General features: G+C 51.1%; 1 protein-coding gene across 4 annotated transcripts in view; it reads left to right on the top strand.

The window, feature by feature from the left end:
- SIK3 (SIK family kinase 3) overlaps positions 1-21,894 on the top strand; it is a 73,518-nt gene extending 51,624 nt beyond the window's left edge. Inside the window, exons 6-25 of one of the 4 annotated variants that reach the window (XM_021376019.1) lie at positions 260-383; positions 1,851-1,969; positions 2,303-2,413; positions 2,569-2,712; positions 3,291-3,368; positions 3,485-3,594; positions 4,262-4,415; positions 4,910-5,065; positions 5,668-5,738; positions 9,133-9,276; positions 11,814-11,964; positions 12,661-12,786; positions 13,089-13,174; positions 13,871-13,980; positions 14,485-14,842; positions 15,439-16,325; positions 19,652-19,815; positions 20,538-20,670; positions 21,158-21,329; positions 21,678-21,894. In XM_021376019.1, coding sequence (XP_021231694.1) covers positions 260-383; positions 1,851-1,969; positions 2,303-2,413; positions 2,569-2,712; positions 3,291-3,368; positions 3,485-3,594; positions 4,262-4,415; positions 4,910-5,065; positions 5,668-5,738; positions 9,133-9,276; positions 11,814-11,964; positions 12,661-12,786; positions 13,089-13,174; positions 13,871-13,980; positions 14,485-14,842; positions 15,439-16,325; positions 19,652-19,815; positions 20,538-20,670; positions 21,158-21,315 — 3,384 coding nt within the window. In that variant the 3' untranslated portion in view covers positions 21,316-21,329; positions 21,678-21,894. Of the gene's footprint in view, positions 1-259; positions 384-1,850; positions 1,970-2,302; positions 2,414-2,568; positions 2,713-3,287; positions 3,369-3,484; positions 3,595-4,261; positions 4,416-4,909; positions 5,066-5,667; positions 5,739-9,132; positions 9,277-11,813; positions 11,965-12,660; positions 12,787-13,088; positions 13,175-13,870; positions 13,981-14,484; positions 14,843-15,438; positions 16,326-19,651; positions 19,816-20,537; positions 20,671-21,157; positions 21,330-21,677 lie in introns of all 4 variants that reach the window. The other 3 variants (XM_021376018.1, XM_021376021.1, XM_021376020.1) reach the window with 3 other exon arrangements.

Below are 22,029 nucleotides of genomic sequence, written 5' to 3'. Positions count from 1 at the left end.
AAGAAAAAGAGAAGGGTGTCCAAAGAAATACTTGTGCTCTTGGGTTGTTTAGCCATGGGCTTCTGAGGCTCAGAAGGAAGTTTAAGTTAAGCATGAAGGTTAAAGGAGAAACTAGGGTGGCCCAAGACCGAGATGCCACAAGGTCCTTTCCAAGGATTTGCTCTTTCTTCGTTATTTATCATTTTATTTAAAGAATGCTTATTGCTGTGAACCACAGTCTCTCCCCCCGCCGTTGCTGACCGCCCTCTGTCTGACGCAGAGCCTTGGCGTGGTGCTGTACGTGCTGGTCTGCGGCGCTCTGCCCTTCGATGGGAGCACGCTGCAGAATCTGCGCGCCAGGGTGCTGAGCGGGAAGTTTCGCATTCCGTTCTTCATGTCCACAGGTAAGGCTGCGTGCCTGCAGTGCTGGATAGGGCTCTGTTCACATCTCTGCTTACAGATCGTTGGAAACACTTTGATTTTAATATACGAGCTGATTTCTACGCCAGGTAAGCGGTGTGCCAGGAAGCGCATCAGTTAGATAGCACGTTGTAACGGAAGCAGAGGTGAATTTTGAATCTAGAATTTGGAAACTCAGAGCTTGACTTCCACGTGTACATAACTGCAAGCTGTAGAAAAACGCTAGCAGAGAAACATCCTTAGTAAATTCTGGGAAGTGTGAAAGCTAAAAGTGGAGTAGTGATGTAGGAATATAGAAGCTTTTACTATATCTGCTTTAGACAAGAAGCTTTTTACAGCATTGTGGCACATTAATTTCCTGCAATAGCCCCACCACAAGTGAATGTCCACGTCCTGTTTCTGCAAGTGTGTTTCTGAATGTCCGAGTAATAAATATTGTTTCTGAAAAATGTGATTAATTCTCAGGTAAAGTCAACTTCACTTAAGAGCAGCTCATATTTTATGATACCTTTGGGTGGAAAATTTGATGGAGGATAAAAAAAGGCACACTTTTTTTTTCCTTCTGAGCTGAACATCTCATCAGACTCGCATGCTCTGAGTCAAGTGGTGGTGCCATGCATTTCATTGTGGCAGCTGTCTGGGAGAGGTGTTCCTGCAGGAGCCCAAGCCATGGCAGCTGTGTTTTGCCCTTCAGCCCCACAAGCTGGTTGCATCCATTGGATGGTGCAGGGCAAGGCAAGCAGGGACAGGGTGTCAGCATGCCACCTAGGGGTGCTGGCAGACAGCACAAGGGTACTGTGGCCTGGCTGGCTTCCTCCCTAGCATGGGGAAATCCTGCATGAGGTAAGTGTAAAGGGAGCATGCTGACTTATGTCTGTCTTGGCAGTAAAAATTTGCTCCAAAAGTAGTTTCAGATCACATTTGGAAAACTGTCCAGCCAGTAAAAACAGGCTCTAAGTTAGGATGATCTCATCTAGAGGGGCAGTAGCACTGGGAGCTTGGCACTGGGAGCTGATGCTACCATTGCTCTTTGTAGCTTCAAAGAGGGGAGATGCTCCTGAGCTGGGGTGGCAGCAGCTACTGAGGTGTCTTGAGAGAGGCTTTTATTCCTGTGCTGACTGATTCAGACCAGCGCTTAGCTAGAAAGCTGTGGGTATTCATTGACAAATACAGTCCCTTTAACTTTGAGTATCACGCTTTCATTAGGTCTGGTAGAGGCTGTGTTCTCCTGTCCTCTCAGCTGCCTACGCATAGCATCAAATTTCTGCAGCTAAGTGGTACATGGAATGGGTGCAAGGTCCAGAAGGAGAAGCAGTGTCTTTGCTACATTTGACTTCCTACAGAGAAGTTGCTTTGAGGGAAAGACTTGCTATTGACCTTGTGGCACAAGGCTGCCTGCTGCAGAAGTCTTGTTCCTCACTGTGGTTACTCAGCAGTCTGTTCCCTTGCAGAATGTGAACATCTGATCCGCCACATGCTGGTCTTGGACCCGAGTAAGCGGCTCTCAATGGACCAGATCTGCAAACACAAGTGGATGAAGCTTGGGGAAGCTGATGCAGAGTTTGACAGGGTGAGAAGTTGAAGTGAGCCAGTGTGTGAGTGGGACTTGCTCAATGCATGCAGGACTGCCACGGTGTTCGTTTCAACTGCTTGGAAACTCCTGTTCCAAGCACTGGTGTACTGCCTTCCCACTTTGTCTGCATCCCCCTTGTCTTGGTTTCCATATCATCCTTTGACTCCGATTACTTTATTTTTTTTCCCCTTTGAACTGATGTACTGTCAGCCTTCAAAGCTCATGCCAGCTCGCAGTCTGAGCCTTGTGAATTGGTTCTTCAGAGCAATGTGACTCATCGCTGTGCCTTTGGGAATGTAAGCACTGAAGTCTGTATCTGTGCTCTTACAGCTGATAGCAGAGTGTCAGCACCTGAAGACAGAGAGGCAGATGGAGCCACTGAATGAGGATGTGTTGTTAGCGATGGCAGAAATGGGGCTGGACAAGGAACGCACAATTCAGGTAACACTCCACAGCTGACCATTGTGTGCTGCTTCTTCCAGTTGGACAGCAAGTGTCTGTTTGTTGCTTATCATGTCTGGTAACTGAGCACAGAATGGAGCTTATTTTGCTGCTTGATGAAAAGAATTGACCACTTCTTCCTTTTCTTCCTTTAGTCATTAAGAGCTGATGCATATGATCACTACAGTGCAATCTACAGCTTGCTCTGTGACCGTCTGAAGAGACACAAGAATCTGCGCATTGCACCATCTCCAAGTATACCACGGACCGTGACCTTCCCCACCTCTGCTAATATCCAGGTAGATCCTGCCTGTGTAATGTTCTTTCAGCCCTGGAAGGCCAGACAGTCCCTTACCCATTAAGCTTAGACTTATTTGTGAGCGTTCTCATTGTGCCAAGAGTGCCAAGTTCTTCTGTGCCTGAGAACCTTGTGTGTATTTAGGGTTCTGTAATTGTGAGCCTGTTGACTGTGGGTTTACCAAATATTCTTCAGACAAAATCTAGTCTTAGTTTACCTAGTGATAGAAGAAGCAAGGTGAGGCTTACAGGATGGGAGATAAAGTTCACAGACCATGACCGCTGCATGATGCTTCGACCTCAACTTGGGGTGCTATCCAAGAAATGAGTATTTGCTTTAGTAGAGGCTAGGTCATAAGAGAAGCAGGAGAGATGCTAGCTCTGCATGAACAGAATTGAGGAGAGGGAGGGAAAATGAGGCAATCCCTTAAGAATTAAGGATGCCTTCAGTAGCTCCAGGGTAATCTCTCTTCCCAGGTGGTTAAGTCTGTTCATTGGTGTTAGTCCAAGGGTGATTATAGCGGGGTTGTAAGAGATGCTAGTTTCATGTCTTCTGATTTTTGATCCCTCTGCTCAGCAGACAGAACAGGCAGGCAATACCATGAACATCAATGTGCCACAAGTCCAGCTCATCAACCCTGAAAACCAAATTGTGGAGGTGAGGTACTCCCCTTGATGACCCCAGCAAGTTCTTTTCCCAGATTTGCATTGAAGCCTTTTGATTGATTGATCCTTACATTGTGTTTCAACATCTCCCATATTTTGCCTACCCAGACTGATGGAACAATGAACTTGGACAGCGATGAAGGGGAAGAACCATCACCCGAAGCTCTGGTCCGTTACCTCTCAATGAGAAGGCACACGGTCGGAGTAGCCGACCCACGGTTAGTATTGGACTCTACCTCCTCAATGGAGGATTAAGGGCACTTTTCCTACTTGTAAACCTTCTCTTAGGTAGAATTCGGGACAGTGCATTTTAAGCTTTCTGTGATCTCTTATTAACAGGTGTGGATGAGTGTGTGTATCTGTATCATAGCTGGTATCAAACTTCTGGTTTTCTGCTCCTGCTATGAGTGGCTTGGAGTTATTTCTGCACACTCAGTTGTGGCTAGATGGGGAAAGAAATTCAAGGTGTCTCTTTAACAAAAGTATCTTAAGTGCACGAAGTATTAAAACATCCTAGTCCCATTGCACAACTTGGTTAGAATTTGAGCTGGAGATGAGGATCTTCTCTTCTGCCTGATTATAGCTGTGTTGACCACTGTGCAAGCCAATTTCTCACCTAAGCTGCACTGCTATCGTGTCCCAGCTGGAGTCTTTGTGATAAGTGCTTTCAAGGTTAATACAAAGAGCAAACGCTGGAAAAACATAACCCAGAGGGGGGAAAAGAAAGGACTAATGAAAACTGAAAAGTGGCCTGGTTACTCTCTGTGACCATTTTTCAGTGCAACAACAAGCTTGTTTTGTGAAGGGGAGCTGGATGTACTGAGCCCATGGGTGGTTCTCCATGCATTGTTGCTAAGTCACCTGTCTATAAATATGACTGCACAGGACGGAGGTCATGGAAGATCTGCAGAAGCTCCTGCCTGGCTTCCCTCGTGTCACTCCTCAGGCTCCATTCCTGCAGGTGACCCCGAATGTGAACTTCATGCACAATGTGCTGCCTAGGCAGAACCTGCAGCCCACGGGTCAGCTGGAGTACAAGGTACTGACCCATGCACTTGCTCCCTGCAGCCTGTGCCACACGAGCAAATGTATGGTTGTGCATTTGTGCTTTTGCTTGCTCTCTATCTGCCAATTCCTTGGACTCCATAAGCTTCAAGAGTTACAGTCTTGCTGCTGCTTGAGGTATGATTCTGGCTGGTTACTTAAACTAAGAATGAAAGAACACTGCAATATGAAATTCATGAATGTGCTGGGGAGAGAGAGGATTTTGCTGCCTGGTTTTGGAGATGCAGGGGGTGGCCTGCCTGGTAACTAAAGCAGAATGCTAGGAAATGGAGAGTTAAACACAACTTTTCCACTGACACTGCCTCTGTCTGCCCCACTTCAGCTTGGAGATACTGATAATTCCTCATTTCTCCTGAAGCCCAAAATGCTTCTCTTTTCTCGTGCTAATTTCTCAATTTGTGGCCTTGGGTGTCAGGTACCAGAAGGATCTGGTACTTGATTGGTAACTGCACTGTGATTGCTTCCCAGGAGCAGTCCCTGCTGCAGCCCCCCACACTGCAGCTGTTGAATGGCATGGGCCCTCTGGGGCGGAGAGCATCTGACGGTGGAGCTAACATCCAGTTACACGCACAGCAACTGCTGAAACGTCCTCGAGGTCCATCTCCGCTCGTCACTATGACTCCAGTAAGTAGCCAGAGGAAAGAGCAGAGTTGGTGGTGTGCTTAAAAATATGTTTTCCTGGAGGTGGAGATGACAGCCTTCAGGCCACAGCAGACAGAGTAGTAGACTTGGGCTGCAGTACTCATGGAAATGCAGCAGGGATTGTGCCTGCTTGCTGCTGAAAGGATCCCTCCCAGCTCAGGAGTGGTGGGGTGCTCTGTTCCCTCGTGGGACAGTTTCTGTAGCCTCCCGTGGCTAGAAGCTGAGATGGTATTTCTCTTTGGAATTGACAGAGGGTTTGTGAACTTCTTACTACAGTTGATTTTCTTTCCTATTGCGGATCTAATAGAGAGAAAACTGAAATGTCAGTCTTGGCTGTTAATGCATATTCTTTCTTCCTTGATGTATCTGCATCAATGAATTTTCCTGGTAGCACCAAAAGAAGCGGCAGCCTTGCACAAGCAGTTCTGTATGGGGGAAGGAATGTGGGAAGGGGTTCTTGGCTGAGTGCCCTATAGCTGGCATATGTCCTTGTGGAAGCCTGTTTGGGAAGGCCAGGTGTCCGCTGTGCGGATGGGACCACGTTGGCTGCCTTCTGGAGCCCATGGCTTCTCTTCTCTCTGCAGGCCGTCCCAGCTGTCACTCCCGTGGACGAGGAGAGCTCTGATGGGGAGCCAGATCAGGAAGCTGTGCAGAGGTAACCCCCAGTCTGTTAACATTTGCCCTTATTGCTCTCAAAGAGGCTCACCCTGTGGTGTTCCACTGCTGAATTAAAACACGAGCAACCTCATCACAGGCAGTGAAGTTAATTACAGTGAAGGCTTAACACTTCTCTTATTCTTGTGGGTGTTGATTACTGCAGGCAATTATTCCTCTGATGCTACTAGGTGCTTACAAAACTGGATTTCCCCTGAAATTCTGTGAGCTGTTGAAGCAGTATGTTCTCTAGAAACTCTGAAACTGCTAAACTCCTTTGCTTAGTGTGCACCAGCATGCAATCCACACTAACCTGCAAAATGAGTGCTAAGTGATTCACCCCTCCCTGCTGAGTGCTGGAGGTAGGAAGATCTCATCTGTGGCCTTGGGTGTAAATGCAGCTTTTGTATCAAGACGTGCAGTAAACATCCAACTCTGATGCCTTAAACAAAGTGAGCTTGCTGAAAATACAAGTACCTCTTGGCTTCTAATTTTAGCAATAGGCCTTAGAATAGTCTGCTCCAATAAGAAAAGAACTATGAGACATTAGTCTGAAAACTTCTGTTCTCTTTGTCTGCTCCAGATGCATACTGGGAAGCGGGTAGAATACGCTTGTACTTTCTCAATCCGTGAAAACACTAACCATTTCCTTGCTAACCTTTCTCAGTAGCTTTTGTGTAGTTTCTTCTGTGCTAACCAGCTGGTGCACTGTTTTGGGTGTGGTTATGGAGTGCTCCTGTCTCTTACCTCAAACTTGAAAAGATTTCTGGATTTCCCCCCGAGTTTGTACAGGCCATCACCTCAAGTAAGGCAACGTTTCTTCTGGGGCTACGCGTGGGTGAATGATTCAGATGAGGGTTGATTGCAGGCAGAGACTCTGGGATGGGCAGAGCTTGTGCCACAGTGCCTTGCCAGCTCTTGTCACATCAATGCTTCAGAGCCCAGAGGATTCAAACAGTGGTGTGTGCAGTGATGGGTTGTGCAGAGTGTGTGCTGATACTCCTCTTGCCTCCCAGAGCTTAGAAGGATGTCAGGGCTGGTCCATGTGAAGGAACCTGTTTCCAGCTCTGCCTTAGAATTGGCACAGCCCTTCCACAGAACGCATCCTGTGTTTTCTGTGTAGCCTTACACTCTTAGTTCATTGCCACCCTCATCTTTGTGCTCGCTCTCACAGTATTTTCCAGCTTCATGCGCTGCTGTTCATCCACCTGCCCAAGGCAGCATGGTGAAAGAAATGAGGCCAAGCCGTGGTGCTGAGTGGGTGAAGGTGAAGAGCACAGACCCCCAGACACCACAGGCTGCGTTGTCCCCTTTCTTCAAGCTGCTGTACTCTAACTGTGCTCTAACTGAACTGTCCTCCCCAGCAGAGCTCAGGAACACCAACTGTCTGTGCTGACAGCTATATGCCGTTATGTGGTTTAAGAACTAGCTTGACTGGAAAGGCATCAAAACCCCCATGCAAGTTGCAGAGGTGTTTGAATTCCCCTGAAGGGTGATCTCCTTGATCCCACAGGTCACTTTGCTGCTCTCTGCTGTGCTGTCCTTAGCTCTCTCCTGTTCTTCCACCAGATGGCCCATCCAGGTTGTGTGTTAACTTGCTCTCCACCCCGTTATGTTGCAACACATAGCTAGTCATCAGAGAAGGGTAAATAGCAATAACATCAGGGACAGATGCAAATATTTAGCTTCTTAGAACTGTGTTTCCAACGCTGCATGCAGCCACCAGTGAACAATTTTTTGCCCTTCTTAATCTGACCTTGAAAAGAGCATGTATACTTTTCTCTGCTCCAGGGAACAGCCACATCTCCTTTGAGCTTTGGGAAACTTTCTTCCACCAGAAACACTGTTATAGCTCATGATTGGATTGTTCCCTGGAGGTCTGAAATAAAATGATCTTAGCAAACCACAACTGTAAAGCTCTTTGGGAAACTTTCCCTGTCTCTATCAAATGATTCTTAAACAGCTAATGGCACGGACTTTGGCAAGTTACCACAATGCTGAGCACTCTTCATTCTGTTAACTTGCTGCCTTCTGCCTAAGTGGCTTCAGTAGCTGGCAAAGGCTGATTTTGGAGGAGGCAACAATTATTTTTTTTGCTTGTTGCTCTTCTCTGCTTTACAAGATGAAGCTGCAGTTGCAGAGGTTAAAAAACAAAGGTGAGAATCCCCCCTTGATAGCTCTTATGTCATTGGCCAGGTGCTCTTTGCCACAGCCGCCTTGTTGCTGCTGGTTCCCAAGAGCAGAAATAGTTGAGTTCACAAGCGGGCATTCACCCGCCTGTCCTTGAGTGGGCAGAGTGCTGCCCCGGTGCTTGTCACACGCCGAGGCATTCTGGGTAGGAGCTCTGTTATCTCTTCTGGCCCTGTGCCCCCAGCTGGTCCCCAGGCATCGCTGCTGCCGCTCACTGCAAGTCCAGCAGGCCACAGCTGTCAGCACCGTGCAGCCCTTCCTGGCATCCTGGCTGAGGCAGAGCTTCATAGTTTTGCTCTGCATGCTCCCCCACTCTTAGAGGGTTTGAAAAAGAGATGACAGACACGCGTTCCAGTGCAGAGGACACCTCAGCTTAAACCACCAATGCCGAGCTCTGGTGCAAGAGGCAGGCCTGGTGCTAGGGCTGTGGCTCCAGAGCGGGGACTGTGCTGCTCAGCCCCCCCAGCTGTCCTTACCCAGTGCATTGCTGGGAGATTCCCGGCTCTGCAAAGCGTGCTAGGGACTAGGTGGCGCACTGTGACCGGGCTGGGTTGTGCTGCGCTGCCTGCGCTCTGTCATGGGGCGGCCAGAGCTCTCCTCGCCCCTAATCTCCAGTGGGGTGCCCCGTGCTGGGCCGGCCTCTGCTGAGCCCAGGGTGTGACAGGTCTGGTCTGAAGTGCAAAGGGCAGCTGCAAGGGGGAAGCTGAGCAGCCTCTGCACTGTGCCCCTTCTCTTCCTTGCTAAGACTGTTTGTGACTCCGTGAGTACGGCAGATCTCTCTGTGCCTCAGCGGGGCCTCGTGAGGGGGAAGTAGACCTGCTGCAGTGGAGTGAATCCACGCTGAAAGCAGCAGGTCACCGTAGTGTTCCCCAGGGAATGGACCAGCATTTCCCTCGAGACAAAACGTGGCTTTCCTGATGGGAAAAGCAAATGGCTTCTCTTTCCTTCTGAGACCGGTGTTAGCACACAAGCCGCTGAAACCACACTTGTCCCCTTGTCCTCTAAGCACTGAAGACTTAGTGATCTGACAGGCACAGGCAGCGTGTCCGTGCTGTGCTTCTCCCTGGGCGTCACACAGCCCCCAGTCGGTTCTGAGCACTGCAGCAGCATTCTTCCTTCACCTTTACTCTGGATTATCTAACACTCCCTGTTTTTGGAGTATCATCCCAGCAGTCTCTTATAAAATGTGCTCCTGCTTGTTGCAGATACTTGGCAAATAGGTCAAAAAGGCACACTCTGGCAATGACCAACCCTACAGCTGAAATCCCTCCAGACTTGCAGAGGCAGCTAGGACAGCAGTCCTTCCGACCCCGGGCTTGGGCTCCACACCTGGTACCCGATCAGCACCGGTGAGTAATGACACCGGCCCTTCGGGCAGCTTTGCTCCAGGAAACCTGCTCAGATGTCGCCTGGAATGGAGCACTGAGGACATCCCGCATGGCAGGGAGGGGTGAGGAGGAGGAGGAGGAAGCGTCAGGAGCAGACCCCCAGGGCAGACATGTCCAACCATGCCGGAGTTCTGCACTGGCGGGGGCTCTGTGCCTGCAGCTGCGGGCAGTGCTGGGGCAGCAGTCAGCTGGCTCATCCCCTCTGGTCCTGTTTTTGAGGCTGGAGATAGTTTGCCAGAATGGCTGCCATCCCCTAAGGGTTGGCAATAATCTGTTCATTTTAGAGAGCTTTCTCTGTTTTATTGGTAGGTGTCAAGTTAGCAGTAGGTAGTAGATTTTCTCTGGAACATTTTGGAGTCAGATGCAAGGGCAAGACTGCACCAAAAATTATCTATGCCACAGCTTAAAATCCTCACTGTTCTGCACCAGAGTTGTTTGTTTTGACTGCAGAGTCTCTTTGCAAAGCTCCTGGAGAGCCATTTTATTTCCGATCTTTAACCCCTGATGGGAAGGATATGGGGAAAGGAAGCTTGAGTGGGAAGAAAAATTGCAGTGGAAAACAGGGAACTGCTGCAGATGGTGTCTGAACACACTCAAAATGTTTGGGTAGGTCATTCCTAATTGCGAGAAGCGTTAATTTGACACAGAGTCCTTGGCACAGAAGCAAACTGTAAACACTAATGCCACAGAGAGAGCTTAAAACCTGCGCTCTGAACCTCTCAGTGCCAAGACTACAAACCAGCTGCAAAGTGCAGAGTTTGCTGCCTGTTGGTCTCGACTGTTGAGAAAGCAGTTGCCTACCAGGCTAGATTTGTGTTAAGTCTTTCAGCCAGCTCGCACTGGCAAGCTTGACAAAGCGCTTTTTATTGTAGCCAGATACCTGCTGAGCTGAGCACTGATGTAATCAGCAGAGACAGGTGAACTCTGAGCAGACTGAGCCAGTGTCAGTGCCACGCTGGAACTCTAGACAGCCAAGATAAGCACCTCTACACCCTGAAGTTACTCCCTCCGAGGTCCTTGGGGGATGGGAAGAGCAGGAGGGGGAGAGATTTCTGGGGTCACAGGAAACCTTAATAGGAGGAGAAGTGCAGCTTGCAAAACAACCAGAACGTGCTGTGTCCTACTTTAAGGATTGCTTCAAATTGTGAAGGTAAGCTGTGTCGCTCATGCACTGCAGGAACTGACTTATTTTATTAAAAAATTGTTAAAACACCCCCTGTCAGTATGTTGAGATCACCTCTGCCTCATGGTCCTGAGGCTGTTTTGTTCATTCTGTTCATTCCACCCTTGGTGTTGTAGTGTGCTGTGAGCCTGCCTCACATTTTACCTAAGAAATCATGGAAACTTCATCTGGCTGTGGCCTAAACAGCCTCCCCCCAGTCATGTCTGAGACACACGCAGCACAGAAACCATTAGCCCTCGTGTGTCATCACATAACTGGACCTCGGCTGCTCAACAGCTGGTGGGTTTTATTTTAGCACTTCACATATTTTAAGCCATCTTCTTTATATAGAACACCAGTTTTGGTCATGAAAACTTAGTATCTGAAAGCAGATTGAAGTGTGGTAGCCAGCGCTGTTCTGCCTTGGCCATGCGTGTTTGGGAACCTCAGTGTAATTTTAACCTGCAGCTTCTGCTTTCCACTGATACAACGGAGGATGAAATGGATCAGGATAATGGGTGGGTTGGTATCAAAACGGAGTGACATGTAGCTCTGTCCATGGAAGGAAGTCATGTGAAACCTATAGAAACTGATTTATGTCCTGCTAAGGCAGGCTAAGGGACAGGACCTGACCCCGGCGTGCTGGCAGTGTTCCAGCACAGTCATGTTCTGATAAGGGGAAGCCTCTCCAGGAGAAATCATTCTTCTTCTTGGAACAGGCTTCAGCAAAGAGCAACGTGCACGGTAGCACAAAGAGCAGTATGCACAGTAGCTAAGACTTTGACTTGTCTGCGGTAACGCAGCTGAGGGTCATATCAATACGAGAGCAGCTGGGGTCCTGCTGAATTTAGTGCCAGGATGTCACAGGTGCTGAGATTTCATCCTGGTGGCAGGCAGGAGCTCGGTGCTTGACTTTGATAACGGGGAGCCCCAGCTGTGGCAGAATCCAGCTCCCCAAAAAAGTCCTATTCTGGCTCCCCCTCATGGTGAAGAAGAAATCTCATGGCGAAGGGAACGGTGTGTAATTCTTTGGGCACAGTTGCCTTGATTCTAGCTGTGTCTGCTCTTCAAAGTTGCCTTTGGGTGGATGAGTTGCTGCCCATCTCTGATTTGTGGCTGAATCATGTTCAACCACGTTTATCTGCCCAGCCACCGATACTCAGTAATCTTGTTTCCTCCTCACGGTATTGATGGCACATTATTTCTTGATCTAAAACATGATTTGTTCTGCATGAGTGGGCAGGTAGAACTTGGTGTGGCTGGTGTAAATTAAGTGTCTCTGTACCGCAGCTTGCTTTTTATCTGGCATCACTAACCCACTTCTCCATGTGTTCAGTTCTATTTACAAGGACTCCAATACTCTGCACCTCCCCACTGAACGCTTCTCCCCGGTTCGGCGTTTCTCTGACGGTGCTGCCAGCATCCAGGCTTTCAAAGCCCACCTGGAGAAGATGGGCAATAACAGTAGCATCAAACAGCTTCAGCAGGTGAGAGGGGCGGAGAAGTTCAGAAGAGTTTTTTGTTATCTCAGACTTAACTGCTTCAGGCAGCAGACCCTGCAGAATGCCCTCTAAATGTACGTGCTGCTCAACTGCGATCTGGGAACTTTGGGGGCTTTCACTCCCCTCTTCCTAGGGAAAAAATGCAGGTGCTGTGCCCACACGTGGGCTGTTCTGCCGGCCCCTGTGGTCCCATTGGCACTGCCAGACTGTGGCTGCTGCTCTCCCATGCTTCCTGTGGCAGCAAAGATTTGGAGCTGTTCCAGAATGCCTGGGAAAAGGGCAGTTCATACTGCTAGAACTTGGAGTAAGGCTGTATGCTGTCCCCTGTGCATCCATTGCATGTCTTATCATGGCTTGAGCTGGATTTGGCACTGGGACAGGACTTTCACCTTGCAATACAGTGGAAATACAAGATGCTCTTTTCACCTTGAAGTTATCATTATTAAAGCTTAGTGCTTGCATTTTTTTAAGGGAATGCAGTGGTGCCAGCTTGAGCTTGTGTGCAGTTTCTCCTCTGTTATCTAAGGCCTGAACTAGCCATGTTGTTGCTCACTTAATTCTGTCAAATTAAATGGATTAGGCTTTCCTTCCTGGGTTTTTCAGTCAACAGAGTGCCTTGTTGCTCAGCAAGTGTGCCATGAACAAAGTGGTCACTCTTAGGGTGTGTTGGATTCGTTACAGGAATGTGAACAGCTTCAGAAGATGTATGGTGGGCACATGGATGAGAGGACACTGGAGAAGACACAGCAGCAACACATGTTGTACCAGCAAGAGCAGCACCATCAGATTCTTCATCAGCAGATCCAGGTATTAGAGCCTGAGGCAGAATTTCTGATGTCTTAGCTGTGTTTTCTTAATGGCTGCAGGTAAAACTACAGAGCAGGTCCACATGGGATTGAGGAGGGTAGATTGCTCAGCTTACTTAATGAAGAGCAAGCCTGAAGGGCTTCAGCAGTGATGTTTGCTGCTGTGATAGTGAGAGCTGCAGTCAGGGACCAAGTGTTTGGAGAATGTGGATATGTCCCACTTCACTAATCACCATGTCCTAAATGTATTACTCGAAGCAGTATTCATCATAAACACTTCTTGTTTTCTGATGCCTGGTTCAGGACTGTATCCGACCACCTCAGCCGTCTCCACCCTTGCAAGCTCAATGTGAAAACCAGCCAGCTCTGCTCACTCACCAGCTTCAGAGGTAAAGAAATGGCTTTAGCAAAGCTCTGGGGGATGGGATTTACTCTACCTAACCCAAGCATGAGCTAATGTGCTTAGAGTCCAGGGCCAGGCTGGAGGTGTGTAAGGTAAGAATGGCAGAGCCAGTTCACAGGTGAATGTTCTTGGTCCTTTTGCTGGATCTTGTCTGAAAGAATTCTGGAAGAAGAGAAATGTGATTCAAAGGCACAAATCTGCTTTATACAGATGACAGACAGTTTTTGCCTTTTGACCAGCTTGAAAATGCATTACCTTCAGTGAGCCAATATCTTTCATGATTTCTACTCAGAGGTGCTCCTGGACTTCTCACGTCTTTTCAGACTTTGTGTTAGGTGACAGTCCTGGTTTTAATCACCCCTGACTTGTAAATGGGGCAGGCTGAATTCTGGGAAGGAAGGAAGGAAGGTTTTCTCACAGGCCACAGTGAGTCAGGAAGAGAGCTTGTGATGTTCTCGTCCCGGGTTTTTCTTCCAGCCACCAGGTTATGCTCATTACCTACATGTCTTAGGCATGACTCTCAAAACAGAGGGCAAGCTGCAAAGAGCTTGGGATCCCAAACACGGGCTTTATGGTGTTTATCTTACAACAAAAATGTAGCATTTGGCATCAGCTCTCACAGTTGAAAAGGTGTCTTAATGAGGAGCATGTGTGATGAAAAGGTGCTTGTTTCCCTGCCTAGGTTACGGATTCAGCCATCCAGCCCGCCCCCGAACCACCCTAATAACCACCTCTTCAGGCAACCAAACAGCAGCCCACCTCCTGTGAGCAGCAGCGTGCTGCAGCCCCACGGTAAGTGCTGACAGTTGCCTGAGCCATCTGTGCTCCTCGGGGCGGGCCGCGTGGCAGAACCGCATGGTCCTGCCCAACCTCCGGGAAAACAGAGTGTGGGGGAGCTGGGGGCTTCGGTCCCCCCTGTGCTCAAGTCCTCGTGCGGTTTGCTGATGATGTAAGAGATTCTCCATCTGGCAGCAAGGGCTGGTGTTATCGAGAGCTCTCAAGGATCTGCCAGCTGGAATGTGTTGATACGTTTCTTGTCATGAGATCCTTACTTATCACTCCCGGGGGTGGGGAGGAAGGGCTGATATTCTTGGGTTGATGCAAATCACTGTGAGCTGTGCTTTGTTTCTCTTTCTATGCAAGAGGCTCTAGCTTGACCCTTGCACCCTGACACAGTGTGACAGAGTTGCCAGGAGTAGCGCTCTTCTTGCCGTGTGTCCTGGGGCTCTGCGTGCTGCTCTCTCCTGAGCCTTGCCCTGGGCTGATGTGGGTGCTGAGAGTCTTTGTTCCTCGTAGGTGCAGCCTCCCAGTCCCAGTTCCAAGGGATGCCGTCCCACAACACAATCTTCCCGCAGTCTGGTAACTGTTCCCCTCCCCCAACCATGGGGCTGACGTGCCTGGCCCTGCAGCAGCAGTCCCAGGCCCAGCAGGTCACCATCCAAGTGCAGGAACCCGGCGACATGGTCAGCAACAACCTCCTGCAAGGGGCCTCGGTGGCCGGGCAGGGCATGTCCTCCCACACGCGGGGCATGTCCATCAGCCCCAGTGCCAACCAGATCCAGATGCAGCACCGCGCCAACCTGATGGCCTCCCTCACCTACGGCCACAGGCAGCTGTCCAAGCAGCTCAGCGCCGACAGCGCCGAGTCGCACAGGTAAGGCCGCCGGCGCTGCTGCACCACATCCCAACCTGAGCTGGGAATGGGGCTGGGTGTGAGGTGCTGGCTGTCAAGTGGAGTTGGGGTTTCTTCAGCAGCCCCTTGTTTTGGGGGTGAAGCTGACTCCAGGCAGCAATTCCTGGCCTGGGCCAGGAGCTCTGGGAGCGTGCAAGGCTGTGTTGTTTCGTGCCTTGGGAAGCACCTTGTGCCAGGGGTGGCTGTCCCTGCCTCCTGCCAGGGCAGGGCAGGAAGTGGAAAAGTTAAACAGAAGAGTGCTTTTGCATAAAACAGATGCTTTCCCCAGATCATATTTTCCTCTGGGTACAGTCAGGGTTCCTGCTTCCCTTACATTTACCAGCTCTGGAAAGGGCTGTACCCCCTTACGCTGCAGCTGCCCTAGTGGGTCACACAGGAGCGGGAGCACAGGATGACGGTTACTCTGCCTTTGGAGTAGCTGTTGCCTCCCTGTTCTCATGTGGGTACAGTGTATCGAGCAGGCCCTTTGTGAGGTGGGCGCACTGAGGACAGCCCTGCATGCCTCCTTAGCTGGAGCTGCCGCAGTGCAGTCACTGGTTCTTTTCTGTTCTTTGCAGTCTGAACGTGTACAGGAATCCCCCCGCCAACTACGACCAGGTGCACTTACACCCCCACCTGTTCCCAGAGCAGCCTCGTGTTTCCCCCAGTAACTACAGCCCATCAGGAGGAGTTGGGTTTCCTCCAGCTCAGCAAGCTCTCAAAGTCCCACAGCTTGACCAGTATCCCAGTTTCCCTCAAAATGCACATCAGCAACAACAGCACTACACTGCATCGGCACTACAGCAAGCACTGTTGTCCCCGACACCTCCTGACTACAGCCGACACCAGCAGGTACCGCACATCCTCCAGGGACTCCTTTCTCCCCGTCACTCACTCACGGGGCACACGGACATGCGGCTGCCCCAGGCAGAATTTGCACAGCTCATCAAACGACGGCAGCAGCAGCAACAGCAGCAGCAGCAGCAGCAAGAGTTTCAAGAATTGTTCAGGCACATGAGTCAAGGGGATGCTGGGAACATGGGCACCAGCATGGGACAGAGCCTGTCGGAGCGTCAGTCGTTGTCTTTGCCTTATCAGAGTGCTGACACCTATCATCCACAGAACAGCCCCCAGCATCTCTTAAAAATCAGGGCGCAAGAATGTATCCAGCAGGTACCTGCGTCAGTGCCGCCGCACGGATACGTACACCAGCCAGCTCTGTTCCATTCGGAGAGCATGGAGGAGGACTGTGCGTGCGAGGGCGCCAGGGACAGCTTTCCAGACAGTAAGAATTCAAATACGTTGACCAAAGGTTGCCACGAGACCCCTCTGCTTGTAAATGCAGGAGGGCATGGGGACCCAGAATCTTTGCTAGGAACTGCTAATCACGTTCAGGAGCTGGGGACGCATCAATACAGACATCAGCCCACTGCTGGATTCAGTAGGAATAAGGTGCCCAGCAGAGGTAAGGCTCAGGGCCACTCGCATGGCTGAAATGTTTTTCCATGCTGGCTGCATACTGCTCGTGTTCCTGCCAGAGAACACCATCCCTACCTAGTACCGCAACGGTTTCGTGACATATTTTGCATAGCACAGAATTACCTAGATTCTTTCTGGCTTCTGTGGCCATAAGTAAATTGCAGGCATAGTCTCTGTAATAAACAGTGTTAAATAAGATCTCTGCTAGATTCTTCTCTTTGGAATGTGACCTATTTCTGTAGGCAGATAAAGGCCAGGACCGTGATAGTGCTGTCTCTGAAGAGATGCTGGGATCTGTTGACTCCTTTCCTCTTGTTGGGGATGATCCCCCTTCCTGTGTGAATAAGTGTCCGGAAAAGGTTAAGTTTCTGGAAGACCCGTAACTGCAGCGTGGCATATTCCTTCTCTTAGGAGCAGAGCTGTGAGTCCAGGCATTGCTAAGGCTTCCATAAACTTACACCATAAGAATGGTGATAAACGTCTAGCTGCTAAGCCTGCCTTGCATTGCTCAGGCACTTTGGGAAGCAGCGGCAGCAGCGAGGCTGGAGCCCTGCTTCCACTGGAAAGCTGATTCTAAAGAAAGGGAGTTGAAGCTTGCCATTAGCATGTGAAGACCTTTCCTGCTAGTTGGAAGCGGTTGCGCCCTTTCTCCTTGGTGGCTGCGCTGGCAGTGATGTGCTGTAAGAGAAATTCCTGCCCAAGCTATAATTACAGGCCTTCTCTGTAGGAAAAACACAATCCTACCCCCTTGCTAAGAGGGTTTTGAAGAGAGACTTTGCAGGCTGAGCTGAGCGGATCAGTATTCACTGCAGGACTGAGCTGTACTGGTCTGAAGCCATCAGCTTGCCCTTGGCACAGGGATCCCTATTGCAGGGAGCAGTGTCCTGGGCACGGGAGGCACTGTTTTGTTTGGGGACACAGCGTGGGTTTGCTGGGAAAGTACTGGCTGGGAACAGAGCGGTGCAGAGGGCAGCGTGGCCATGCCAAGCCGTGTCCCTCAGAGCAGGGGACGGGGACAAGGCCCGGCATTTCTGAAGTCTTCCTTAATTTTGTGTCACTGATGTGTTTTCTCTCAGGCTTTAATATCCCTATGGTGTTTGCAGCACAAAAGGGAAGAGTAACCTCAGGTTAAGTGGGATTTGAAAGCTCTGGCAGTGCATTTTGAACCAAATCTTGAGTTCACATCATAATATCTTAGACCAAAACATGCAAAATGATAAGATTTAACAAAGTCAGAAGCTAAAGTTCTGCCCCAGTACTGATGGTGCTAAAACAGGTTACACAAGGGAAGAGGACTTTAGACAACAAGACTTTGTAAATGAGTAAAAAGCAAGTAAATGTTTGCAAGTCACATTGTGTAAGCACTTCTGACAGGGGCTGTTTGGAGGGCTCGTGTAGTAAACTCTGTTCTGAGATGCAGCTGCTCAGAGCTTTCCTCCTGGCTTTAATAACCCACTTGGAATCTGGCCTGTGTTACTTCACTTCCAAACAGAGCAGACATCTAAGCAGCCTAGGTACATTTCCTACAACTCAATCCTGTAAAACCTTACTGCAAACACCCTGAACTCACTGGTGCCACTCGCTCGCCTGTAGCAAGGGTTACAGGGGCTGAGGGATGGCAGCAGGAGGCTCACATCCCAGCACTGGTGCCCCGAGCTCTGCCTGGCAGAGGGCTTTCTGCAAGGCTGCCGTTCTCAGGCGCAGCTTGGGGTTTTCCAGCTGTCCCCTCTGTGTTGCAGAGGGGAGACAGCTGAGAGGGCAGATATCTCCTCCTTCTCCCCAGCTTGTGAAATGCACGCTGCTCTAGGGAGGAGTGCAGATTTGCGGGGGCTCAGCAGGATTTATTCCTTCCAAGAGAGTGCATTGACCCTGCTTTGAAAGCCAGTTGAGCATCTGCCACAGAAGGTAACTGCAGATCATGAGAGTTTCAACCAAATCTGTGGTTAGGATATGACTAAACCGCGTTCGAGAGGCTCAGCTGCGGGCTTGTTCCAACCTGGGGTCGGGAGCACTGCCCGTGGGAAACCTTTCCCCAGCGCCGGGGGAGCCGAGTGCCAGCATCACATGCACTGACACAAAGGCTGCCTGGGATGAAAGGGTCCCTCGCTGCCGGAGTGGGGCTGGGGTGAGGGAAGGAGCCTGCGCTCGGGGCTCCCAACCGCTGCTGCTCCCCGCTGCTGGCGGTGCCTGCCCCGACCATTCCCTCAGCTGGAAGGGCCCCGAGCGCTGCGTGGGCGGCACGGCGCTGCCAGCACCGCCTTACCTCATGTTTTCCTTCTTGCTTTCCGGGAATGCTGACCGTTAACTGAGCTTAACCCCACAGATGTGCAAAAGGAAGGAGGCCGGCTGCGCTCTGGCTGCTGGCTGGGGCTCTGGGGGCTCGGAGCGTGCTGCCGGGAAGGATGCTCCAGCACTGGGGATGTCTGCGTGCTGGGGAGCAGCGTGGGGTGCTCAGGGTATGACCAGGACTTGTTTGGGTTTTGGTAACGTTAGGGACGAGTCTCTGGAAAGCACGCATCTTGCCAGCTCCCAGGGCACAGTCCCAGCCAGGAGCTGTCTCGCTCCTGGCACAGCTGGGGGTTGCTTCCTGCTGACCAAACCCTGCAAACCTGATAACCGCTGCTGGGATCCACCTGTGGCCGTGTCACATCAGGGCAGCTCCCGAGGGCCCGTGGCCTCATCCACATGATTGTGCTCTGCAGGACTGCTCACCGAGAGGGAATTGTTTACATGCGCCAGAGCCAGCGATAGGCTTCTCCATACCTCAGGACTTTATTCAAAACATCGTGTACTTAATGACGATAGGTTCTGCTTGATAGGAATGTAGCCTTTACCCTCGGTCATAAGAGCTTGCAGTGCAGATGGACTTTGCCAGGCAGAACGCTCTTGTACTCCTGCAGCCAGATTGGAGGAGGGCAGGGAGAAGTCATCTGATAACAGCTACTATCCTGGCCACTCTTCCAGCCAAATCTGTTGCCTACAGTTGCAGAGGGGCCCTGCTAGAACATCCTGTGTCGGAGGTGGGGGAGACCCTTCTCCTTCTTCTCTTGCGTAATGTGAGCAATGCATGGAGGAGGGTGCAGGGCTGGAGGGGAGGCAGAAGGAGGCTGCAGTGGGAGCAGTGAGGTCTGTGGGCCATCCCAGGGAGCCCTGGTGCTGCAGTGCTTGAGCCAAAGCAGCCAGCGGTTCCCTTCCCAGCTGGCAGGCAGCGCACTGCGAGTGACGTTGGTTCGTGCTGCGATGGCACGTGTTGCCAAGAGCTACTGGTTCCTTGTGCTAATCTGACATTTTTCTGTCTCGTCTGATTTCAAGAGTCCGTCGTAGGGAACTGTATGGACAGGAGCTCCCCCGGCCAAGCGATGCAGGTGCCTGACCACAACGGGCTGGGCTACCCGGCACGGCCGGCATCCAGCGAGCACCCGCGGCCCCGCACCCTGCAGAGACATCACACCATCCAGAACAGTGATGATGCCTACGTAAGTGGGAAGAGTCCTGTGCCCGGCAGCTCCTGGATGTGTGTGGGTTATGGAAGAGGTGACACAAAAGGACAGCACCCTCCCTGCTCTGCAGGGCAGCTAGGAATGAAATGCTGTTGGGACGCAGCAGTCAGCGCACCCAGTTTGCTTAATACTGAAAACATTTTAGCAAAGACCAATGTGGAAGTTCTCCTTTGCTCATGTGTTGCTTGGTTTGTCCCAGAGCTGGCTGCTGTAGCCACAGCATCTTTCCTTTTGCCCCCAAGGTGTTTCTGATGAAACCATTATCACTGCCACCAGCTTGGCTCTGGCTGCAGAAGTTTTACAGATGCACAGAGCCCAGCTTTCAGCTCTGCAGTGCTGCTCAATAACCTGGCCATGCCAAGAGCAAAGAGCAGCTGCTCTGCTTTCTCCATTTTGAATCTCAGAACAGTCAGACCCAGATCGTGGCGTGTTCCTTGCTACAGCTTCCTACTGCCATGAAAGAGGAGGGCTCTTCCCTATTTAGTTACGTTAAGTCTGAAAGGAAGTTGAGTTGTCCATCCATTCCATGTTGAGGTGACACCGGCTGTGCCTGTGCTGTCCCTGATGTGTACTCTTGAGCTCAGAAGCCCTTGCTGAAGGCTGGCAGAAACTCCCTGGGCAGCTGTCAGAGGTAGCTGGGGAGGCAGCAGGTGCCTGGCTCTGGTCCCGCTTTGATTTGCGTACCGGTGTCTCTGCAGGTGCAGTTAGATAACTTGCCTGGGATGAGTTTAATGGCAGGAAAAGCGCTCAGCTCTGCTCGGATGTCTGACGCCGTCCTCAGCCAGTCGTCGCTCATGGCCAGCCAGCAGCTGCGTGACAGGGAGAGCGAGGGTAAGGACCTGCCCGGCTGCAGACGTGGTGTGGGCACTGCTCGGGGTGCGGGTCAGGAGCTGTAAGGACCTGCCTTGTTCTGACAGCCTGCATTGCGAAGCCACCTCTGCTGCCAGTGAGCTCTGCAGAGCCGTGGGGTTGGAAGGGTTAGCTGTCACTAGTGGGATCAAAGCCCTCTCGGTACTGTTTGCACGAACTGAATTAAAGAGAGCCTCTTGGATTTCTCGCTGCACTTCAGGCTTGGACGCCACGACCATCTCTGGCTCTGACATATTTTGGGTACGAGCCTGTGACAGCCTCTAGAGCTCTGTGCTTGGGTGCTGCTGCTGGCCAGAGCCCGAGCTTGTGGCAGCAGTGACCTGGGCTTCCTGCTGCAACACCGGGCAGCCTCACCTCTGCACTTGCAGCTGCACCTGACCCACATGCAGAAGCTGCACCTCCTTAGTTCTCCTAATGCAAACCCCGATGTTGTTCTTTGATGCTACAGAGTGCGGGGAAAGTTTCGAAGGTCAAGAGCATCCCAACCTAGGCGACGGCAACCAGCATCTAAACACCTCTTGTTACCCATCGACGTGCATCACAGACGTCCTACTGAGCTACAAGCACCCAGAGGTGCCCTTTGGGATGGAACAGGCAGGGGTGTAACCAGGAGGGAGCGAGTGAGTATCCGTGTCCTCCTTCTCTCTCCAGCTGCACAGCTGGGCTCTCCTGGATGGCAGCCCCCAAGCCGTGTTGGCCTGACTTTGATGTGCACCCTTTGCTCCAGCGCTGGCGTAGAGCTGGAGAAGAGCCCTTCAGCTCTGAGCTTCCATGCTGTTGGCTGTCCTCTGTTTGCCCGGGGCCCTCCTTCGTCCTTTGCTGTCCTTCCACAGCCACCTTTTGTCAGCGTGGGCTCTGCTCTGGGGCGTGCCCTGTGGGTCTGGACTGGGAGCACGGCGGGGGGCTGTGGGAGCAGGGTTGCCGTTCTCCGATATCCCCTAACACATCTCTGCTTCTCTCTGTTGCAGGTTTTATGTACAGCTTTGAAATGAAAAGGTCCATTTTAAACCAACAGTATCTAGCAGCATTGCGCCAAATTGCCGTAGTATTTCTGACTAACTGGAATACCATGGCCCCTTTCCTCATAATCACTTCATCCAGTGTGTCGTTCCTTTCGGTTTCTTTAATTTTTTTATTTTTTTTTCGCCATCTTTGCCTGTAACTCCAGCTATCACCGAAAGAACCGGAGAACCCCAAACCCTCCACGTCAGCAGGAGCCAGGTCCCGGAACAAGCCCGCGGCTGAGCCTGCTCCGGAGGGCAGCGAGCGGCCGGGCCGTGGGAGCGGGGCCCTCGGAGCCTGCGGGGCGGGCGGGAGCCG

This window comes from Numida meleagris, chromosome 23, assembly GCF_002078875.1.
Source record: "Numida meleagris isolate 19003 breed g44 Domestic line chromosome 23, NumMel1.0, whole genome shotgun sequence".
Taxonomy (NCBI): domain Eukaryota; kingdom Metazoa; phylum Chordata; class Aves; order Galliformes; family Numididae; genus Numida; species Numida meleagris.
The sequence above is the reverse complement of the archived record's forward strand: the minus strand, read 5'-3'. Positions and strand labels throughout refer to the sequence as shown.